We start from the raw sequence: 20445 nt of genomic DNA on the forward strand, positions 1-20445 counted from the left end.
CACCATATTCTTGAAATAACAGAATTAGAAATGGAGACAGGCAAGTTACCAAGGATCAGAGGTGGTGGGTAGTGTAAATAGAATGGGTGTGACTATATGGGGGTAAGCATGAGGGAGAACTTTATCATGGTGACGGTGATGGAATAGTTCTGTATCATGATTGCAGTGGTGACTGCACAAATGTACACATGATAAAATCAGAGAGTTACACACATATATTATGCCATTGTTAATTTCCTTATGTTGATATTGTACCATAGTTCCATAAGATACAACCACTGGGGGAACTCAATAAAGGATCCACTGAACCACTGTACTATCTTTGAAAATTCCTGTGATTCAAAATTAAAAGTTAAGAAAAATAAAATTAACCTGTTAATTGACTTTTTATTAGCGTAAATAAAGCAAACGGTGTAACAGATCTTTTTAATTTGACTGAAAACTGGTGTAACAAAATCTTAATGGCTCTAAGAGAATATACTAATATTAAGTAATTCCTGTGGAGTTTTTAGAAGCATACAGTGCCTTAAATGATTCAAGTTATAGGAAAATAAAGTATTACAATCTTTCACATACTAGGTCCCTCATTTTTATCTATAAAGAAGACCAGCCATCTGCTCAGGCCAACCTGGCAGTTAACAACTGGCCCATTCTTCCCTTGGACTGTATATAATAGCAGTCCCTTCCTTAACAGTTCCATCTCACCCCTCACCACTGTGATGATCTCCTGATTATTGGTCCTGCCTCCAGGCTCTCTCTCAACCATTTAACTCTTCCTGAACATAGCTGAGAGACTCATCTCCCGAAAACACCACTTTTCCTCATATTCTGTGTTGCCCAGATGGCAGAACTTCTTATAACAGGAAGAAAGCTAAAGAGACATATTTTAGTTTAATTTAAGAAGAAAAAGAGCTATAAAAATAAACACAAAGCAATGCTGGAAAAAGCTACTTCCAGAGGTAGCAAGTCCCATATCATTAGATATATTCAAGTATACTGGAACTGGAACCTGAACCTGTGAGCCCTATTCCAACCCTAGAGTTTGATTCCATATCATTTCCCTGAGAATTCTCCCTCCTTCACCTGGCATTCTAAACCACCCTCTAAAATCTAGCTCCAGGCTCTTTTCTTCTAATCTTTCCTAGAAGCACCCCTCTCCAGTCAGGGCTCTAACTGTTCCCCAATGCACATCTTGCTTAGTCTACTGGTTTTCTTAACTAGATGACTTTTGCCCCCGCTTCCTCCTTTCACCTTTCAAGATCCAGTGCACCTTCAGCAAGATTTTCTAATCCCATGCTTACCCTACCAATTCCACTCCATTCCTTGCATACCACTAATGCTATTAATTTACTTTTTATGTCCAAGTGTCCTGATTATAAGCTCTGGGACAAAACAGGAAAACCAGTCTCCTGTGTGCTAGCAGACAGTCTCTCTTCATCAGAAACCACCCAGCCCTTACCCCACTCTGGTTTCTCTGATTGGCTGTACAAGATTTTTCTCAGGAAATACACTAATGCCCAGTACACTAATCATTTATCTATTTGGCCCCTTTCCTGAGCACATTATCATCAGAAGCAGTACCTCAGGTTCTTTGAGCCTTCTCCTTTGACCACAAAGAAATGTCCAAGATGCAATAGTAAGTCTCTGATCTTGGCCTTTGAGATCCAACCATGAATTGTAACTAATGGATTTTTAAAAACTCTTCTAGTAGAAGCTATTCCTCATCACTCTACTTCCAACCTACCATCACTTGTCCTTTTTTTAAATGTCTGTCCTTTTTTTTTTTAATGTTTATTTTTGAGAGAGATAGATCATGAGCAGGGGAGGGTCAGAGAGAGAGAAGGAGACACAGAATCTGAAGCTCCAGGCTCCCAGCTGTCAGCATAGAGCCTGAAGCAGGGCTCAAACTTATGAAGTGCGAGATCATGACATGAGCTGAAGTCGGATGCTTAACTGACCAACCCACCCAGGCGCCCCTGTCTGCCCTTTTCAAACAAGTTGCATTTAGGCCTTTTCATCTCTGTCCCTCGGATATCGCCTACCCAGATAAGAGCCCTCTTTTTCTTGTCAGAGCACTATTCAAGGATTCATAAAATACATTTAGATACTCTTTTAGGTATTGTTAAATATATATGTATACGTATGTATGAAGACTGACTGCTAATATGAGATTTCCTTTTGGGGAGATGAAAATATTCTGTAATTAGATAATGGTAATGGCTGTATAAGTCTGTGAATATCCTAAAACCACAGATGCATATACTTTAAAAGGATGAATTTTATGTTATGTGAATCATATCTCAATTTTTTCAAAGGTAAGATTTTCCAACCCTAACCCTGTGTTTACATTTGGCACTAAGAAGGAAAACTCACTGTAATTTTTGAGACAAGAGCCTTTTCTCACACACTTCTTGGAGAATATAGTCAATTATCTGTCCTACTGGAACCTGGAGAGGGGAAGACAACCAATTATCTAATTACCATTGTGATAAGAGCTAGGAAGAAAAAGTATAAGATAAGAATGATATAATCAGCATGGTACATGTAGGGGTGGAAAGGGTCCCAAAAAAGAAAAGAGCACATTGAAGAGGTACACATGCCTCAGCCCACATAACGTAGTTAGTTACTCAACAACTAGCTCAAGGTGACTGGCAGTAAAATGAAACCCCTAGATCACAAGAATTTGTATGGTATGCAATTGATAATTGGCTCCCATCTACCACAGGAGGCTCACATGTCCACTGCATTAGGCTTGAGGTAAAGTGGCCCTGGGTATGTATGTGAATATTGTACCTACTGACAGTGTTATTATGGTAAGGTTTTCATGTACTCACAAATGTTTGTGTTTATTATTCATGTACTCAGGGGCAAATACAAGAAGAAAATTAGGTTATGCTGAAAAACTGTATACATTCAAGCCTCTAGTTATTAATGATGATTGCAGAGAAAGCAAAGAGCTTATACAAACTCAAAACTATAGTAAGTTTAGCTTTGGGCTCCAAAGTGTTATAAATAAATACATAAGTAGTTTAAAAACAGTAAGGTCCTATCTTTAACAGTCTGTGAAAACCCTAGATATGAGGTCAGCTAACCAGAGCCTAGGGGTTAAATCTAGTTCACCCTCTGTTTTTCTAAGTAAGTTTTACTGGAACACAGCCATGCCCATGTGCTTATATATTACCAACAGCCACTTTCCCAACACAAATGTAGAACTGATTGCGTTAACAGAGACCTTATAACCAGTAAAGTCTAAAATATTTACTACCTTAGCTCTTTACAAAAAAAATTTGCCAACTTGTACTAAACTAATGTAATTCACATTGATTCACAACAAAGAAATCTTCTTACACAACCTTTCACAATGAAGTGTTCCAGTGGATAAGCAACAAACTCAAAATGCAAAGAATTATATTCTAACTCTGTTAGTCAATCTGCTATGAAGTTCTAGATAAATCATAATTACTCTGTGTTTTCTATTAGCAGTAAAAGAGTAGTTAGGTTAGAGTTTTGTGTAAGTGCTCAGGACCACCTGGGAAAGGTGTTTGTATTATCTTTTGCTGTCTAACAAATAACCCCAAAATTTGATAGCTTAAAATAAATATTTATTATGCTGAGTCTTCTGAGGGTCAAGAATTTGGAGTTGGTCAGGGCTGCCATCTTTTAAAACCTGACTAATGCTGGAGGATCTGCTCCCAAGGCTGCTTACTCACATGCTTGGCAAACTGGTACTAACAATTTCCCCCTAGACTGAATAATCCATGAGGAAGAGCCACACAGATACTATACTCTCTTTATGACTTAGTTTTGAAAGTAGACAGCATCACTTCTACCATACTCTATTCTTTACAGAGGTGAAAGTATTTAAATCCAACATACATTCAAGAGTATCAAAGTCAGGCTCCACTTACTTAAGGGAGGGCTGTCAAAGAATGTGCAAACATATTAATGCCACTACATGGTTTCAAATAATGAGCAAACAGCTTCAACAACATAACCAACAAGGTTTGGTTGATTAAAAAATCTGCACTTAACCATTGTCATAACATGTACTTTGTTCTATTTATGACAGGAGAGAGGTTTCATACTACTTAAGATTCTTAAAAAAAAAAAAAAAAAAAGTAAGCCAACAGATAAAAGCAAGGCACTTCAGCTTTTCATAACTGATGCAGTAATGATGATGGGAGACAGTTATATTTTTTAGTTTTAGCTTTTTTTTTTTTTTTTTTTTGCAAGGAGAAAAGGCAAGGAGAGAAGGCAAATTATGGTGAATAGATCATGATGATAAATAATTGCAAAGTTGGACTAGAAAAGACAAGTACTTATAATTCAGAACAACATAAAAATTTTTTCAGGTATAAATAAAAACCAGAAAACAGAAATTTAGATATGCGTTCAAAACTGTGGGGCATTTGGGGGGCAGGGGGCATGTATTATACCATGATTGCTACAAATTTACATCAGATAAACTTCTGAAACAAGGAACACATATAGAACGAAATTACAAGTTACCTGTAACAATTAAATGTATTTTGAAAATAAGTGTCTTAGTTACTAGACTCAATCAATATTTGGTAAAATTCATCTGATAATATTATTTTGAGGCAAAAAGGACTGAAGAGCAAAACCTTCTCACAGAGGACAATGAAGTAACAGCCATCCTGATTTCCTGAACAAGAAGCTCAAAAATCATCCTGAACTAGACAATTCAACTGCTTTAAAATAAATTCATTCAAAGCCCACTCTAATGGATTGAATACTGTCCCCCCCAAAACTCATGTTCACCCATAACCTATGAATGTGGCCTTATTTGCAAATAGGATATTTGCAGATATAACCAAGTTAAGATGAGGGCAAAACAGATTTAGGGGGGATCCTAATTCAGTGTTTGATACCCTTATAAAGAGGAAAACTTACACCCAGAAACACACAGGGAGAATGCCATGTGACATGGAAGGAAGAGGTTGGAGTGACAAGCCGACAAGCCAAGGAATGCCAAGCATTGCTGCTTCTCCAAGAAGCTAGGAGAAAACATGCAAAAGAGTCTTCCACTGAGCCCCCAAGAAAGATTCACCCCTGCTGACACCTTGATTTCAGGTACCTGGCCTCCAGAACTGTGAACGAGTAAATTTCTGTTGTTCTCAGCCACCAAGTTTATAGTAATTTATGTTATGACAGCTGTAGATAACTAATACATCCACCCAGTTAGTAATATGGAATTTAAATAATCTCATCAGTGGCAATATTAGAAACATTTATCTTCAGCCTGAAAATTAAAAAAACATTTAACATCCAAGGTTTTTAGTTTACAATTTCAGAACAATTGGAGATAGCATCTTCTTTTAATGCACTGCCCTTTTCTGGGTACTGTCACAGGGATGAATGCGTCCACTGTCAGCCACCAGTGAGATCCAGTAAGGTTCTCCCAAAGGTCAGTAAAACAACTGCACAGAGTAGGGTCTCAATTCACCTTAGATGATATATAATTGCTCTACAAAAAACTGTCTTTGTTTAAGTCCTCCTGCTGGACCAGCAGTTTATCACACAACTACAAGGTTCAAGAATTTAAGGCTCCAGATATGAAGTCTTATCATACTTATAGCATCATAAAGACAAGTTTTTCTAGTAGGCACTACTGGTAAGCTGTGGGTTACAAATTTCACTTTTTATTAATTCTAAGTTTCCCAAAAGAGGATTCCTTTAAGCCAAGATTTGTTTTTATTTCAAACTCAAACCACTTCCAGTACGCATGGCTAATTTAACACACCAGCCTGACAGAATGAGGCAACTTCTAGGGTAATTTCAGAATGGTTGCACATTTTTCCATTTTATCACCTTTGTGTCTTCAGCATGAACTAAAAATAGGTATTACATAGGATTAAAGGTAAACTTCTACCCCATTTATTTCCTATTAAACTGTTGTTAGAACATTTCTTAAGACTCAACAATTACTTGGGAAACCCAAAAGAAGTCAATTCAGATACTCCAAATAAACTGTTCCTCTGTTAGCATCTTTCCTGATTAAAAATAAAGGCAGTACAACTTAATACATCTCCAATAATTTAATATTATAAGTTACTGAGCAATTCGCAAGCATAACAATGAGAATACTGACCACAAAAGGTCACTTTCAAGGATTAATTTCCTAAAAAAGTCTGCCTCTCTCTATATTAAAAGCAATATTGACCTACCTTGTTTTCGAACATCTTCTACAGCAGCCACAAGCTCCTCCTTGAGAAATTGACTCTCCTTTGCAATTTTATCCCCCTTCTCCAAAAAATTCTCAGTTGCTTGTTCAACAGATGCAGCCAAAACATGGGCCTTCTTAGAACGGCCTCTCTTCTTATTCGAGGGCCCTTTACTATTGGTGTTTACCAGAGTTGTAACCTAAAAGTTTCATTTTTACAAATTAAACTGCAGTCGTTTAAAATGAAAACAACAGAAAGACTACCATCTTTAAAGACAGGGAAAATAAATTATTCATAACAAAATGAAACATCACATTTATGAATTCCACTAAGCATTAACAAATAACACATACTCTCTCCATATTTAAGAAATACTGCGGGGCGCCTGGGTGGCGCAGTCGGTTAAGCGTCCGACTTCAGCCAGGTCATGATCTCGCGGTCCGTGGGTTCGAGCCCCGCGTCAGGCTCTGGGCTGATGGCTCAGAGCCTGGAGCCTGTTTCCGATTCTGTGTCTCCCTCTCTCTGCCCTCCCCCGTTCATGCTCTGTCTTTCTCTGTCCCAAAAATAAATAAACGTTGAAAAAAAAAATTTTTTTTTTAAATAAAAAAAAAAAAAAAAGAAATACTGCAATGACACTAAAGTTAGGTCCTAAAATAATTTAGCTACCTCAATGTGCAAGATAAAAAATATTTTAATTTTTCAAACATGACAACTAGGTTTTTACTTTCATTTTACATATTAAAAACTGATTAGAAACATGTTAGACATCTCTACATGTCATCAAGAAGCTCCAGGAAGAGGCATGCCTAGGTGGCTCAGTAAGTTGAGGGTCCAAACTCTTGATTTGGCTCAGATCATGATCTCAGTGTTCGTGGGAGCAAGCCCCGCTATCTGTGCAGAGCCTGCTTGGGATTCTCGCTCTTCTACCTTCCCCCAGGGCATGCACATTCTCTCTCTCAAAAATAAAATAAACATTTAAAAAAGAAGTACTAGTAGTAGTTCCAGAAAGAGATTAACAATGAACTTATTAGCTTTACATGGAAGTCACATTGTCCAGTTTTCAACCTGTGCAAAATGTTTTAAGGTAACTTGCTTCTGAATTGTTTCACATTTTATTCATAAAACTCTCAGCAATTAATTAGTAAAAGCTCTTAAGAAAGAAAGGAAGGACTGTCCAAAGTAGCCTACTGCGATGATGGTTTAAGTCCCAGAATATTAACTATCATTAATATATATAATACCAGGGGCGCCTGGGTGGCTCAGTCGGTTGAGCGTCCGACTTTGGCTCAAGTCATGATCTCACAGTCTGTGGGTTTGAGCCCCGCATCGGGCTCCGTGCTGACAGCTCAGAGCCTGGAGCCTGTTTCGGATTCTGTGTCCTCCTCTCTCTCTGACCATCCCCTGTTCATGCTCTGTCTCTCTCTGTCTCAAAAATAAATAAACGTTAATAATAAAAAAAAAAAAAAAAAAAATATATATATATATATATATATATATATATATATATATATATATATATAAAATACCAGCTGATCTGTAGGTTGAAGATGACTAAACATTTGTTATTAGTGTAGCTTGCCACACAAAAGAACTGCTGAGAGCTACAGTGGATGGGCTCCAATAAAGTACCTATTCCTGAGTCTTACCATACACTTCTCCTACATGTATATTAAAATATATAAATACATATGTATATATACGTGTGTATACGTATTTTTTATACTAGTTGCTAACAATTAATGAAAGATCATCACAAAGTGATATTCGTATTTCTAACAGAACATAACCAAACCTACACCCTCAAATTACCAACTAACTGTTCCTAGACAAAGAGAAGTCTGTTATTTATTTATTTGGGGGCCGGGGGGGGGGGGGGGGAGACGGAAACAGAAAGAGAGGAAGAGAGTATCCCAAGAAGGCTCTGCACTGTTAGCACAGAGCCCGACTTGAGGCTCAAACTCATGAGCCGTGAGATCATGACCTGAGCCAAAACCAAGAGTCATACACTTAACCAATTGAGCCACCCAGGCACCCTAAGCATGGGGAAGAGACTTCACAGTCAAGGAAGGCCATCTTTCTTGAATATAACCTGTAACTTTACAAGGAAAGAGTGATGCCAAGAAAATGTCTACAAAATACAAACATTTGGTAAGTTACATTACATACCACTAATCCCCGATTAATGCCAATAAGCCTCAATAAAATGGCAGTAACTGTGCTCCTATAGGGTTAAAAGAATCCATGCATCAATATTTAAATAATTAGTGGTGCCAAATCGTCTAAATACTATCAACTTAAACTCAACCACTCAAAATAAGGCTTTGAATTAAGTAACCATGCTCTGTGTTTGTTTCCCAGGACTACTACTATGGAACCATGTTACACCTATGTATTTGTTTGCAGATTTTTACCTGTGTAACAAGAGGCTCCAACAGTCTCTCAACTGCCAGAGTCCTGATCTCTAGACTTTTGGGGTCCCATTTGAAGTTTATGTTGCCTGCATGGACAGCAGTCATTTCTGAAAAGGAAACAAAAGGCCAAAGTGAGGCAAACATCAAACACAAACATGAAATATATAACAAATCTTCTACTTTTATAAAGGAGTTTTATAACAACAAAGCTACATTCACCACAAGAGGGGGAAAAATTCTTACTAGCCTGTACAAGAGGGCCCAGTAACTCTTAACCTCTTACACTTTCAGACGCCAAGTTTATAAACAGTAGAGGTACCACAAGAAGCACTTCCAAACACATAGAGCTTTTCCTTTTGGGCTTCTCTGGCACCAAGCCAGGTCTATTTCTAGTTTTTCCATAACAACTTAGAAGCAGGATGAAAAGCCAAAGTGAATGAAGGCCTGATTCTGATTTTTCATACTCCATAACATTTCTAATGCAGTATTACCTAAAAGGTATAACTCCTTCATTTTTTGATGGATTCTTAGAGAACATCTTGTCTTACTCTATTAAAACATAATGCTTAAGTCTGCTGCCCTCTGCACCTACAGCTATTATCACTCATAGCCAGAAGAAATTTCGAGTCGCACTTAGTCAAATATCAATGTATCAGTGTCAAGGTAAACTTCCATTAGAGGCTTTAAGTCTAGGGGAAGACTTCAATGAAAACACCCAACAGTTAGTGACTGCTTGTATAAGTAGTGACTTAAAGGACGCCTGGGTGGCTCAGTCAGTTGAGCGTCCGACTTCAGCTCATGTCATGATCTTGTGGTCTGTGGGTTTGAGCCTCATGTCAGGCTCTGTGATGTCAGTTCAGAGCCTGGAGCTTGCTTTGGATTCTGTGACTTCCTCTCTCTGCCCCTCCCCTCACGTTCTGTCTCTCAAAAAATGAATAAATGTTAAAAAAAATTTTTTTCAAGTAGTGCCTTAAAGACAAAAGGAAAAAAGGTGAGGTACATAACTGAGGTAAACACAAATACAAACTTTCAGACAACCAACTTGACAGATATTTAAAACCCTAGAAGAGGGTGTTTTATGATCCAGAAATTCCATTTCCCGAATTTTATTCTAAAGAAAAAATTAAGGTGCATGGAAAAAGCTGGATACAATGATGTTCACAACAGCACTGCATACAATCATAATAAAGCACAAATTTCAAAGAGATCCCTAAATAAAGCACACAACCGATCACACAATACTGTACCACTCTTAAAAACAATGTTTACAAAAATTTAGAGGGAAAAAAACAAAAACACTGTTCTCACTGCTCAGGTCTTTATTTCTATTAAATGCCACTTTCCATTAAAGGGAACCAAGACTCCTCCAAAAAAAGCAGGGAGGGAAGTTACTCCAGCTCTGAGTTATCCTATTCTGCAGAAAGCAAAGAAGGGTACAAAGACTCACCTATCAAAACACAGAGGAAACAAAGGTTCCATTGGCAAATTTCTGACAAGTTGAGTATCAAAAAATATAATGACTACAACTGCCTGACTGATAGGCAGGCAGGAAGGTACATAAAAAGATATCCTATGACCATAAAGATCCTCTTAAGAAAAAGACGGTGGCGAGGGAATTTCTTTACCGTGAAGGTAGAATAGAATTAGAAAATGAACATTTTGCAAACCCCAATGTAGTAACTGATTCAGGCAAAGATTATCAATGGATATTAACACCATTAAGTGAAAGGCTACTGGGGGAACAGGATACTTGTAAGGTGCCAAAGTATAACTTAACAGGTTACCAATTACAAGGGGCCAAGACATACCTTTAGAAATTTGAGATCTAATGGGCACCCTCTTAAACAAATAACTAAACTTAGCATCGTTGATAATGAAACACTTAATATTATATGCTTCCCAATATGAAGATGTTTAAAGTATTCTGTATTACCTATTAAGTACTCTTGATGAAAAAAAAAAAAGCTTTAAATGTTTCTCAAGAGCCTCAGTGTGACTGAGCTGCAGTGTTACTGCAAAAATGTTTAACCAGAGTCTAATGAAGCCTCTATGTAAGAACTCAAAACCTTTTTCAGTGCCATCAAACCTTCTGGCAGTCTAGTAAAACCTAAAGACCAACGTTATCCAATAGAAAAACAATGTAAGCCACCTGGTAATATTCAATTTTTTAGTAACAATATTAAAAGACTAAAAAGAGGGGTGCCTGGATGGCTCAGTCAGTTGAGCAGCCGAGTCTTGATTTCAGCTCAGGTCATGATCCCAGGGTTGTGGGAAGGAGCCCCGCATCAGGCTCCGTGCTGAATGTGAAGCCTGCTTGGGATTTTCTCTCTCTTCTCCTCCCTCTCTCCCTCTGCCCCTCTCCCCAACTCTCGCTCTCTAAAATAAAAAAAAAGGGGGGGGGGCCTAAAAAGAAATGTGACTATACACAATATATCCAAAAAAATATTTCAGCATATATTCAGTATTTTTTAAGTTATATTTTACATAAGTACTAAGTGGCCAAATATGGGATGTGTTTTACAATCAGGGCACACTTAAAGTCAAACAAGACACACTTCACCTGTTGAAGAGCCACCTGTAGCTAGTATTGGATTCTGTATTAGATAGTTCAACTAAAAGGCCCTTTCTTAGAATGTTTTTCAAATGCCTAAAACACACTTCAAAGGATTACAAAGGAAACATACGTACTGAAATTTGGTTATCAAGATACATTACAAACAAATGAATGAAACAGTAATACATGTGCTTCTTTATTAACATTAAATAAAACCTGGCAGGAAGTCTGATGACTACTTCAAAGTAATAATGAACATGCACTTGTTTTCATGGTATCATGTTATAATTACTACAGATATGAAAAGCACTGAGATTCCTACTGGTGATAAAGTTACAGGTTCAAATGAAAAGTAGTTTGTTATCTACATTAATAACAGAAGGAAATGTTAAATTCCTGTTAATAGTGAAAACAAAGACAAAATTTTTCCAATCCAAATGCACTGCAGGTTAAAAAACCCTAATCTATCCTATTTCAAGTTCATAAGAAACAAGTTTCTAGGGGATACAGAAGCATATTAAGCGACACCATAAGGAAACAAACGAATTCAGAATGTAGCATATTTTATAAGATAAAAAGCCCTTAATTCTTCAGAAAGTCAGTACTTGGAGGGAGAAGGTGAGAAGACTATTCTAGACAAATAGATTCAAGAGACATAAGAATCTCATGCAATACATGTACCCTGTCTGGACAACAGTTTGAAACAAGCAGCTATTAAGACATTTGTAAGGAAAGTGGTAAATGTTTAACACTTATTAAATATTAGATGTTATTACAGAATTACTCCTCAATTTCACAGGTATGATAATGAAACTGTAGCTCTGTAGAAAAGTGACTTTCTAGGAGATGCATGCTACAATATTTAGGGGGTGAAATATAAAGATGTCTGCAACTTTCAAATAGTTCAGCAAAAGTTAAAATATATACATAGAGAGATCAAGGAATTATGAAAAGACACTCATAACTATTAAACCTAGGTAGAGGATAGGTGTTTTTAGATCTATTATTTTAGCATCTTTGTACACCTGAAATTTCTCATCTAAAAAAAATGGGGGAAATGTTACAGAAGTTTATGAGAAAATGTTCAAAATATATATGACTGAAGATGATAAAGAGATTTCAAAACTATGTAATGTATAACTACAGAAAGGAATAAAAATATCTAGATATATAAACCAAAATATTAACAATGGTGTTATCTCTAAGAGTTGGGGATAATGGGTAGTTTTAACATTCTCTGTGCTTAACTGTATTTTCTGATACTATAAAATTATACAGGCATTTTAAAAAGCTACTTTTATAATAAAAAAGAGCAGAATCTTTATTTTGTAATCTTTACATCTTTATGTAAGGACAATACCATCAAGAGGTATATTTGATTTTCACTTAACGACTTTGAACTTCCTTCCTCATTTGTAAAATAAGACAATCATTACCTTCAGAGAATTTTTTGTGAAGATTAAACAGATTATGATCCACTCAATAAAATTAGAATCTGAGAGACCAGGTTAATATGAATAAAGGAGAAGGAAAAGTTCCTCCATACAATAAGAAACTAATAAATGTAGAAGAAATAATGTATTCAGAAAAAAAATCACCATTTACAAACCATCATAATAATAATTGATTCAGGGAAGAATCATCAGAGAATGCTAAACCAAGTGGCTGAAAGTTTTCTAAGAAATTGAATATTTACATAGTCTCAAGCTAATTCCCAACAGATTATTTACTGATCACAAAGGGAGAGAGGGATAGAGTAACTTTAAAATGGAAAAACCTGGCAGATACCACCTAACCAAGTGATCAAAATCAACATCTCCAATAGGACAAATTGACAACATATACCTCCTGAGAGAATGCACTAAAGAAGGACACATTACTTTGCTATTTCCTTCCTAGCAAAACTAGCCCCAATCTTGTCATGAGGAAACATCAAACTCAAAGTGAGGGATACTCTACAAATTAACTGGCTACAGTCTTCAAAAATGTCATGGTCAGAAAAAAACAAAGATAGACTGAGAAATTCTTCCAGGTTAAAGGCGGCTAAAGAGACATGACAACTAAATGTAGTAACTCTGGAATGAAACTGTACTTGAAGGAAAAAAAAATTGAGACAAATGATAAAATGTGAGTAAGTTCTAAATTAGGTAATAGTGTATCAGTGTCAAATTTTCATATTTTCATCAATTATACTGTAGTTATGTCCTTGTTACATATAATGGGCATGATGTCTACAACTTACTCTCATCTCACTTGGTTCAGAAAAATATAATACACTAAATATAAGTTACATACATAGAGAGGAATGGAAAGTGGGAGAATGGGAAGAAGGAAGAAAGAAGAAAGAGGAGACACAAGGAAGAGAGAAATGAAGGAAGAGATGGAAACAGAGGGAGGGGTAGGAGTAGAGGGGAGAAGGGAAGAGTAGAGAGGAAGGGAAGGGGAAGAAGGTGAGGTAAGAGGAGAGGAGAGAAGTAGGAGAGGATAAGAGAGGAAGACAGAGAGAAGAGGGAGAAGGATCTCTTGAAATGTGGCTACTGTGGCTGAGGAATTGATTTAATTTTATTTCATTTTAATTAATTCAAACAACCACTAGTGACTACCTCATCAGACAGCGCAGTTCTAGACTCTATGGAAAGCAACATCAACACCTAAATTCTATACATTAAAATGATGACCAGGACAAGACAGAACTGCACCTGTCTGTGACAAGCCCACTCTTGACAACTTTAATATAAAAATGTTTGTGTCCTCTCCCATAAATGCATGCTTGAGGCACAACAGGTAGACATTTTAGAAATTTTTGAAAACATTAATGCAAGCATCATCTAACATTTCACAGATTTATATAAGCATCAAAACATCCTAGAATCACTGGAGATTGGATGCCAGAAGGAATCTGGATTTGCTTAATCTGGTAACACAGAACGCCAGTTTCCAGGAAATTTGTTTCAATGAAAGTGGGCAAATTTGCTCTACACACTTATATTATGTCAGGCCTACACTTTGGTTTTTAAAGGTTATCTGCCCACAAAACTGATCAGCCCAAGTCAGTAAACCTTAGGAGATGGAGTGCTCTAGATTGCTAAAGGGCTGACAACAGCTAAAGCAAACGTCATCAAATGTCACAGATAAGACATTTCAGAAAGAATGATTTGCCCCGTAGACTCTGCATTCCTGTATCCTAGCATTCCACAGCCACTGCAACAACACAAATGAAACAGAAAACCTTTCAAGGGTAAGGGTAATACAGGGAAGGTGCCAAGAGGTAAGTTAAGTGAAGCTAGTTTTCAAGTAGACAGGTGGTCACATTTGTGTTTTAATTATTAAACAAGTACAACAATATAACAATTCACTTTCCCAAAGAAATAAACAGCCCCATTTTTTTGTTTTTAACGTTATATATTTTAATTGTTTAATGTTAGTTTATTTTTGAGAGAGAGCAGGGGAGAATGAGAGAGAAAGGGAGAAACAGAATCCAAAGTAGACTCCAGGCTCTGAGCTTCTGAGCTGTCAGCAGAGAGCCCAGCGCAGGGCTTGAACTGGTGAACCTCGAGATCATGACCTGAGCCAAAGCTGGACACTTAACTGACTGAGTCACCCAGGCACCCCCTCCATTTTTTCTTGAAATAAAAAGTCTTGAAAAGAAGGCACCCAGGGAAGGGCAATTAGTCAAACCCCTACTGAGGAAAGCCACTAGGCCTGAGGACTTGGTAACTTTTGAAAACCAGCAAATCAAGGTCCAAACAGCACAAATGCACTCCTAAAGCTTTAGAATCCACAACTCGGGCCTTCATGAGCAAAAGAGGGGACCAAGATGAGAGCCCTGAGCTGAGAAAGAGGGTCTCAGGCCACCAGGAAGTTGCCAAAGAGAAGGAAGGCTGTTCCAGAGAAACCACAAAGAGGAAGCTGCCCAAGGTAAGCCTGTGAAGTTCAGACCGACCAAGTCAGGACAAACACACACACACACAAACACACACACACACACACACACACACACACACACACACACACACACACACACACACACACACACAGGCTTCTCTGACACATGAAAAGAGCTAGCTTTAGCTTAGAGAAAAAACAAGAGTACCCCAAAAATCTGCAGACTCGTTAGTAATAAAAACATTCTCAAAAAAAAAAAAAAGCCCTTTTGGTCTTTTCTGTTTCTAATTTTGATACTTTGGGATACAAAATAATTCCACTTTCTTCTTAACTTGAAAAAAAGGTAGAGTATAAGCACAATAATAAATTGCAAAAGATACCTGACCTCTCCAGGAGACCACCAGTAGAAGCCAGGAGAGGTAAATCCAGGCACTCTTTATCTATCACGCAGATGTAGGGTTGGCAGATCATACGAATTTTTTCAAAAGACCCAGAGATGCACATATTTATGTGAAGTCTCACAAGTTTAGTGTCAGCAACTCACTCAAAAATATTTTGCCACAGTGTGAGACAAACATGTCTTAGTAGTATGCTTGCTCTGTTGGTCCAGACTTTGCAAACAGTGAACAAGATTCTCCCCTGAAGTCCCTTCCAGTTCTATATTCCAGAACTCCACTTTCTATTAAGTAATGTCTCTGAGGAGGTCTCCAACCTCCCGATAAAAATTCACCAGACTCTGGCTGCTAAAAGTGTTAACGTAAAGGACTCAATCACTCACTCACATTGAAAAACTTGAAATATACTGACACTTGAAAATTGAGAACCCATTCAGGGTGTTTTCAAGTCTTTCAATAACCATGATGGAAGCAGAGTGCCTTGTGCAGCACCTTTAATCAAAGACCCTGCCAAAAGTGATGCCGAACATTATTAAACTATACTACAGAGCCAAGTTATGCTTCTGGTGACCCCAACCCAAAAAGGATTTCAGAAAGTACAAGTAGAGCATTTAAATCTAATGAGAATATGTTCTCTGGAAAGAACATGGCTTCTGGTACTAGTTTTGTCACTAACTTACTCTCTGACTTGGGCAAGTCCAGTTACCTTACTGGCTCCTCAGTTTTCTCACCTATAAAATAAAGGGGGTTGAATCCCAGGCTCCAAGTCCTTCCAGCACTGAAATTCTAGTATTTGTTTCATTTGCATTCTCTCAACAGCTTGTGAATTATTTTATTAAATGTAATTAATTTTTCCCAAGTTTAACCTATGGCTTTCCTAGCTATATTTTAAGTTTAAGGATGATAACTATGCTTATGCTTCTTTATATCTCCTAAGTTGCTGGCAAGCTGCTTTATGCAGAGCAGACACAGTATTAGTTGAAATGAATTTATGCAAACTGATTTTAAAATATTTACAAGCCTACCAAGACAAAGCTCCTGCCTTAATCTTTGTCATATCTTCTGCTTCTCTACAACTAATGGTATTATTTAGAGTAGCTAAACAAATAACTTTTAAACTGTTGGCAGTTTCTAGTTTTCCAATTAACTTACAGAGCACTCCTTCACAAGATCTATTACAAAACCTACTAGAGCTAGCCAACCTTAATGAATTACAGCAACCTTAGGTTTTTCCAGGAGGGAACATGCTTAGTGGAACTAAATAAAAAGTTAAACTGTAGTTATTCAGTCTTCATTACCTTATAAATAGCAATCCTGGCTATTACACAAAAGTTCGCTATAAATTCAGAAAGGGGTACAGATGTAGGCGTATGACTAGCAATCTTTATGATAGAAAGAGGAATGGAGAAGCAATGAGCAGAAAATAAAAGGATAGTTCCATCAGAACCAAGGAGGCTGATTGTTGGCAAACTGCCTCATTGGTGAGAAGAGCTTACATACCTTCTCTAAAGACATTAAATGTTCATTTACAACAGAATGGCCACATCATTCTTAAAACCTGTCCAATCCAAGGCTTTAGAATATCCTTACCATGCTACTCCGTGCCATTTTTTTTTTTACCAGCAAGGTTAAGTTGATGCAATGTTAGGATGATTCATTTAAATGCAAATCAGGAAATTTTAAAATTAAAAGTACCCACAGTAATGGTTAACTGTCACATTGCACAAGATATAGGATTGTGGATTTCTCAATGCAGTAACAGGGAAGCCAAGTTGCATCTGCATTAAACAGAGTTATTAACACGATGTTGGAATCTCAACTCTCCAATCTTCCAGTAACTGTCAAAAAAAAAAAAAAAAAAAAAAAAAAAACCCCACAAGGTAACCCTTATAATTAAGACTCACTCTGACATCTGCCAATTTTACTAAATTCCCTCCCACCAAGCCTGTCACTTTCTTCTAAAATGTAAATAGGATGGGAATAGAGGCAGAAGAAAGAAGAAGGGATAAGAAAATAAGAGGTATGAAAACACAGGGGTGCCTTAGTGGCTCAGTGGGTTAAGCATCCCAAGTCTTGGTTTCAGCAAAGTAAATAAACTTTATAAATTAAATAAATAAATAAACAAACAAACAAACAAACAAATAAATAGGGGCACCTGCCTGGCTCAGTCAGTTAAGCAAGCAACTCTTGATTTCAGCTCAGGTCAAGATTTCATGGTGAGTTCAAGCCCCTCAAGGGGCTCTGCACTGCTGATGGTGCAGAGCCGGCTTTGGGATCCTCTCTCTCCCTCTCTCTCTCTGCCTCTCCCCTGCTCACTTTGTCTCTCTCTCATAAATGTAAAAATTAATGACTAAATAACTAACTAACTAAATAAATAAGAGCCAAAACATCATCAGAGTAAAAAGTCTCCCAGGGTGCCTGGGTGGCTCAGTTGGTGGGACGTCCGACTTCAGCTCAGGTCATGATCTCATGGTCTGTGAGGTCAAGCCCCAGGTGGGGAGCTCTGTGCTGACAGCTCAGAGCCTAGGATCTGCTTCGGATTCTGTGTGTGTGTGTGTCTCTCTCTCTGCCCCTCCCCTGCATGCATGCTCGCTCGCTCTCTCAAAAATAAAAGTTAAAAAAAATTTTTTTTAATTAAAAAAAAAAAAAGAGTAAAAAGTCTCCCATCTACTGCATTAAACAATGACTTCTATGTGATCATCATACCCAAATACATTTTATATCAGGCACTTATATGGCACATAGTAGAAGCTGTCCCTTTCCTTTCAGGTATACAAATCTATGAGAAAAAGGACACTTGGCTAGATATTTATTAATTTTTAACGATTTTGATGATAATGATTATTTTATAAAAATTATAATTATTTTTGTAATAAAACTTTTAATCACTTACTATGTTCCTTTCCTTGTTTTCTTGAGAGCACCAAAAACAGTAAGGAAACACAAGAACAGCTGAATGAAAACACTGTCATTCCACAATCATCAGGAGACACAATGATTAGCAAAAGCACTAAGCAAAGGATAAAAGGTAAAACTAAAAAAACAATATTCAGTCAACCATTCAGCAACTCCAACAGCACATATTTGAGTGCTTTCTCCATGTATGCACTATTCCTAACAGCATGGTACAAAACCAAAAAACCCTGCCTTCATGAAACAACATTATAGTAATAGGATAAATAAGTAAACTAGACTATATTAGTGTTAGGAAGAAAATTAACCAGGACAATGGTAATGGAATTAGATGGGGTCCTTCAAGGGCCTTTCTATCTTGATAACTTTTTAAATGAAATTTGAAAGTCAAGGGAAGAGTCAGGCAAGTAAGTTTCTGGGGGAAAAGCGTTCAGGCTGAGGTAACAAAGTACATCTCCTGGGACTTAGAGAAAGAGAAGGCCTATGTGTCTGGAACACACAACAAGAAAACACATAAGATCAAGGGAAGGAAAAAACAAAAAGCTCCAAAGCTGCTGAAGTGAGTGTTTATACAGTACGAACTGAATATCTCTATTCCTGTATTTACCTTCTACCCCATATGGCTGAGACCATGAACAACAGAAGAGTGTTCCTCAGAAAGCTGCACTAAGCCACTGTAACAGACAACTGATTATAGATGCACAGGAAGTCCCTGTTTCCGTAAGAAACTGGAATGACTCTGGTCAAAAAAGCAAGTAAGATGAAACCAGCATCTGGACTCACACAAAAGAAATGAGAGACAAAAGGGAAAAGAGGTTTTTGTTTTAGAACAATGAGACTAAAAGGCAGAGAAATTTTTCACACAGCTGAGGAGAAGCCCACAGGAAGAGGACTGTACTCTTGGAGAGCCAGGAGAAAAGATGCCTGAACTTGGAATGAGTCTAGGAAGTTACCCAGACTGAATGTGAAAATAAGAATTGTCTCTAATACTGATGAAACTAATTTTGTCATTAGTGATAATCTATTTTGCCATTCACTGACCATCTACCACATCCTAGGATCCTGCTACGTGCAAGGGACAAAAAGACTAATTAGAAATCCCTCTTAGGGGCACCTGGGTGGCTCAGTTGGTTAAGCTTCTGACTTTGGTTCAGGTCATGATCTCAGGGTTTGTGAGTTTGGGCCCCATATTCAGCTCTGGGCTGCTAGCTCAGAGCCTTGAGCCTGCTTCAAATTCTGTCTCCCTCTCTCTCTGCCCCTCCCCTGCTCATGCTCCATGTGTCTCCCTCTCTCTCAAAAATAAATAAACAGTAAAAAAAAAAAAGAACAATTAAAAAGGGGCACCCCGGGGCGCCTGGGTGGCGCAGTCGGTTAAGCGTCCGACTTCAGCCAGGTCACGATCTCGCGGTCGGTGAGTTCGAGCCCCGCGTCAGGCTCTGGGCTGATGGCTCAGAGCCTGGAGCCTGTTTCAGATTCTGTGTCTCCCTCTCTCTCTGCCCCTCCCCCATTCATGCTCTGTCTCTCTCTGTCCCAAAAATAAATAAACGTTGAAGAAAAAAAAAAAATTTTTTTTAAATAAATAAATAAATAAAAAGGGGCACCTGGGTGGCTCAGTCGGTTAAATGGCCAACTCAGCTCAGGTCATGATCTCAAGGTTTGTGAGTCTGAGCCCCACATCAGGCTCTCTGCTGTCAGCACAGAACCCGCTTCGGACCCTATGTCTTCCTTTCTCTCTGCCCCTCCCCTGCTTGTTCTCTCTCCCTCTCAAAAATAAATAAACATTAAAAAATTTTTTTTCTTAAAGAATTCCCTATCAGATCATCACAGCAATTAATTATTAAGTACTGTGAGGACCAGGGGCAGGCCTCCTCCAAATGGGCCACTTTGGCATGAACATTTTGAGTTAAAAGCAATCAAAACCCAGCAGATTCAGTAAAAGCTCTCTACCTCCCCCTCAACTGCCTGCTTGTATTAGGAAGACAGCTATTAACAAATTATTTTTACCTAAGAAAATTATCTACTAATAGGGCAACCTTTGTTTTCCAAATGTCTCCTTTCACCTTCCATCTAATGGTCTTTCTCTCCTTCATATCCTTAGGCCC

General features: G+C 37.7%; 1 protein-coding gene across 4 annotated transcripts in view; it reads right to left on the reverse strand.

Annotated features, from left to right (window-relative positions):
* The window catches only part of CTNNA1 (catenin alpha 1), a 311490-nt gene that overhangs the window by 142969 nt on the left and 148076 nt on the right, over positions 1–20445 (reverse strand). For all 4 annotated transcript variants that reach the window (XM_025924622.2, XM_086702905.1, XM_086702902.1 and 1 more), the window contains exons 2-3: positions 8597–8703; positions 6189–6384 (exon numbers count right to left, since the gene is read on the reverse strand). In XM_025924622.2, coding sequence (XP_025780407.1) covers positions 6189–6384; positions 8597–8701 — 301 coding nt within the window. In that variant the 5' untranslated portion in view covers positions 8702–8703. The remainder of the gene's footprint in view (positions 1–6188; positions 6385–8596; positions 8704–20445) is intronic.

The sequence above is a fragment of the Puma concolor genome, chromosome A1 (genome assembly GCF_028749965.1).
Source record: "Puma concolor isolate L17-30 chromosome A1, mPumCon1.1.hap2, whole genome shotgun sequence".
Lineage (NCBI taxonomy): Eukaryota > Metazoa > Chordata > Mammalia > Carnivora > Felidae > Puma > Puma concolor.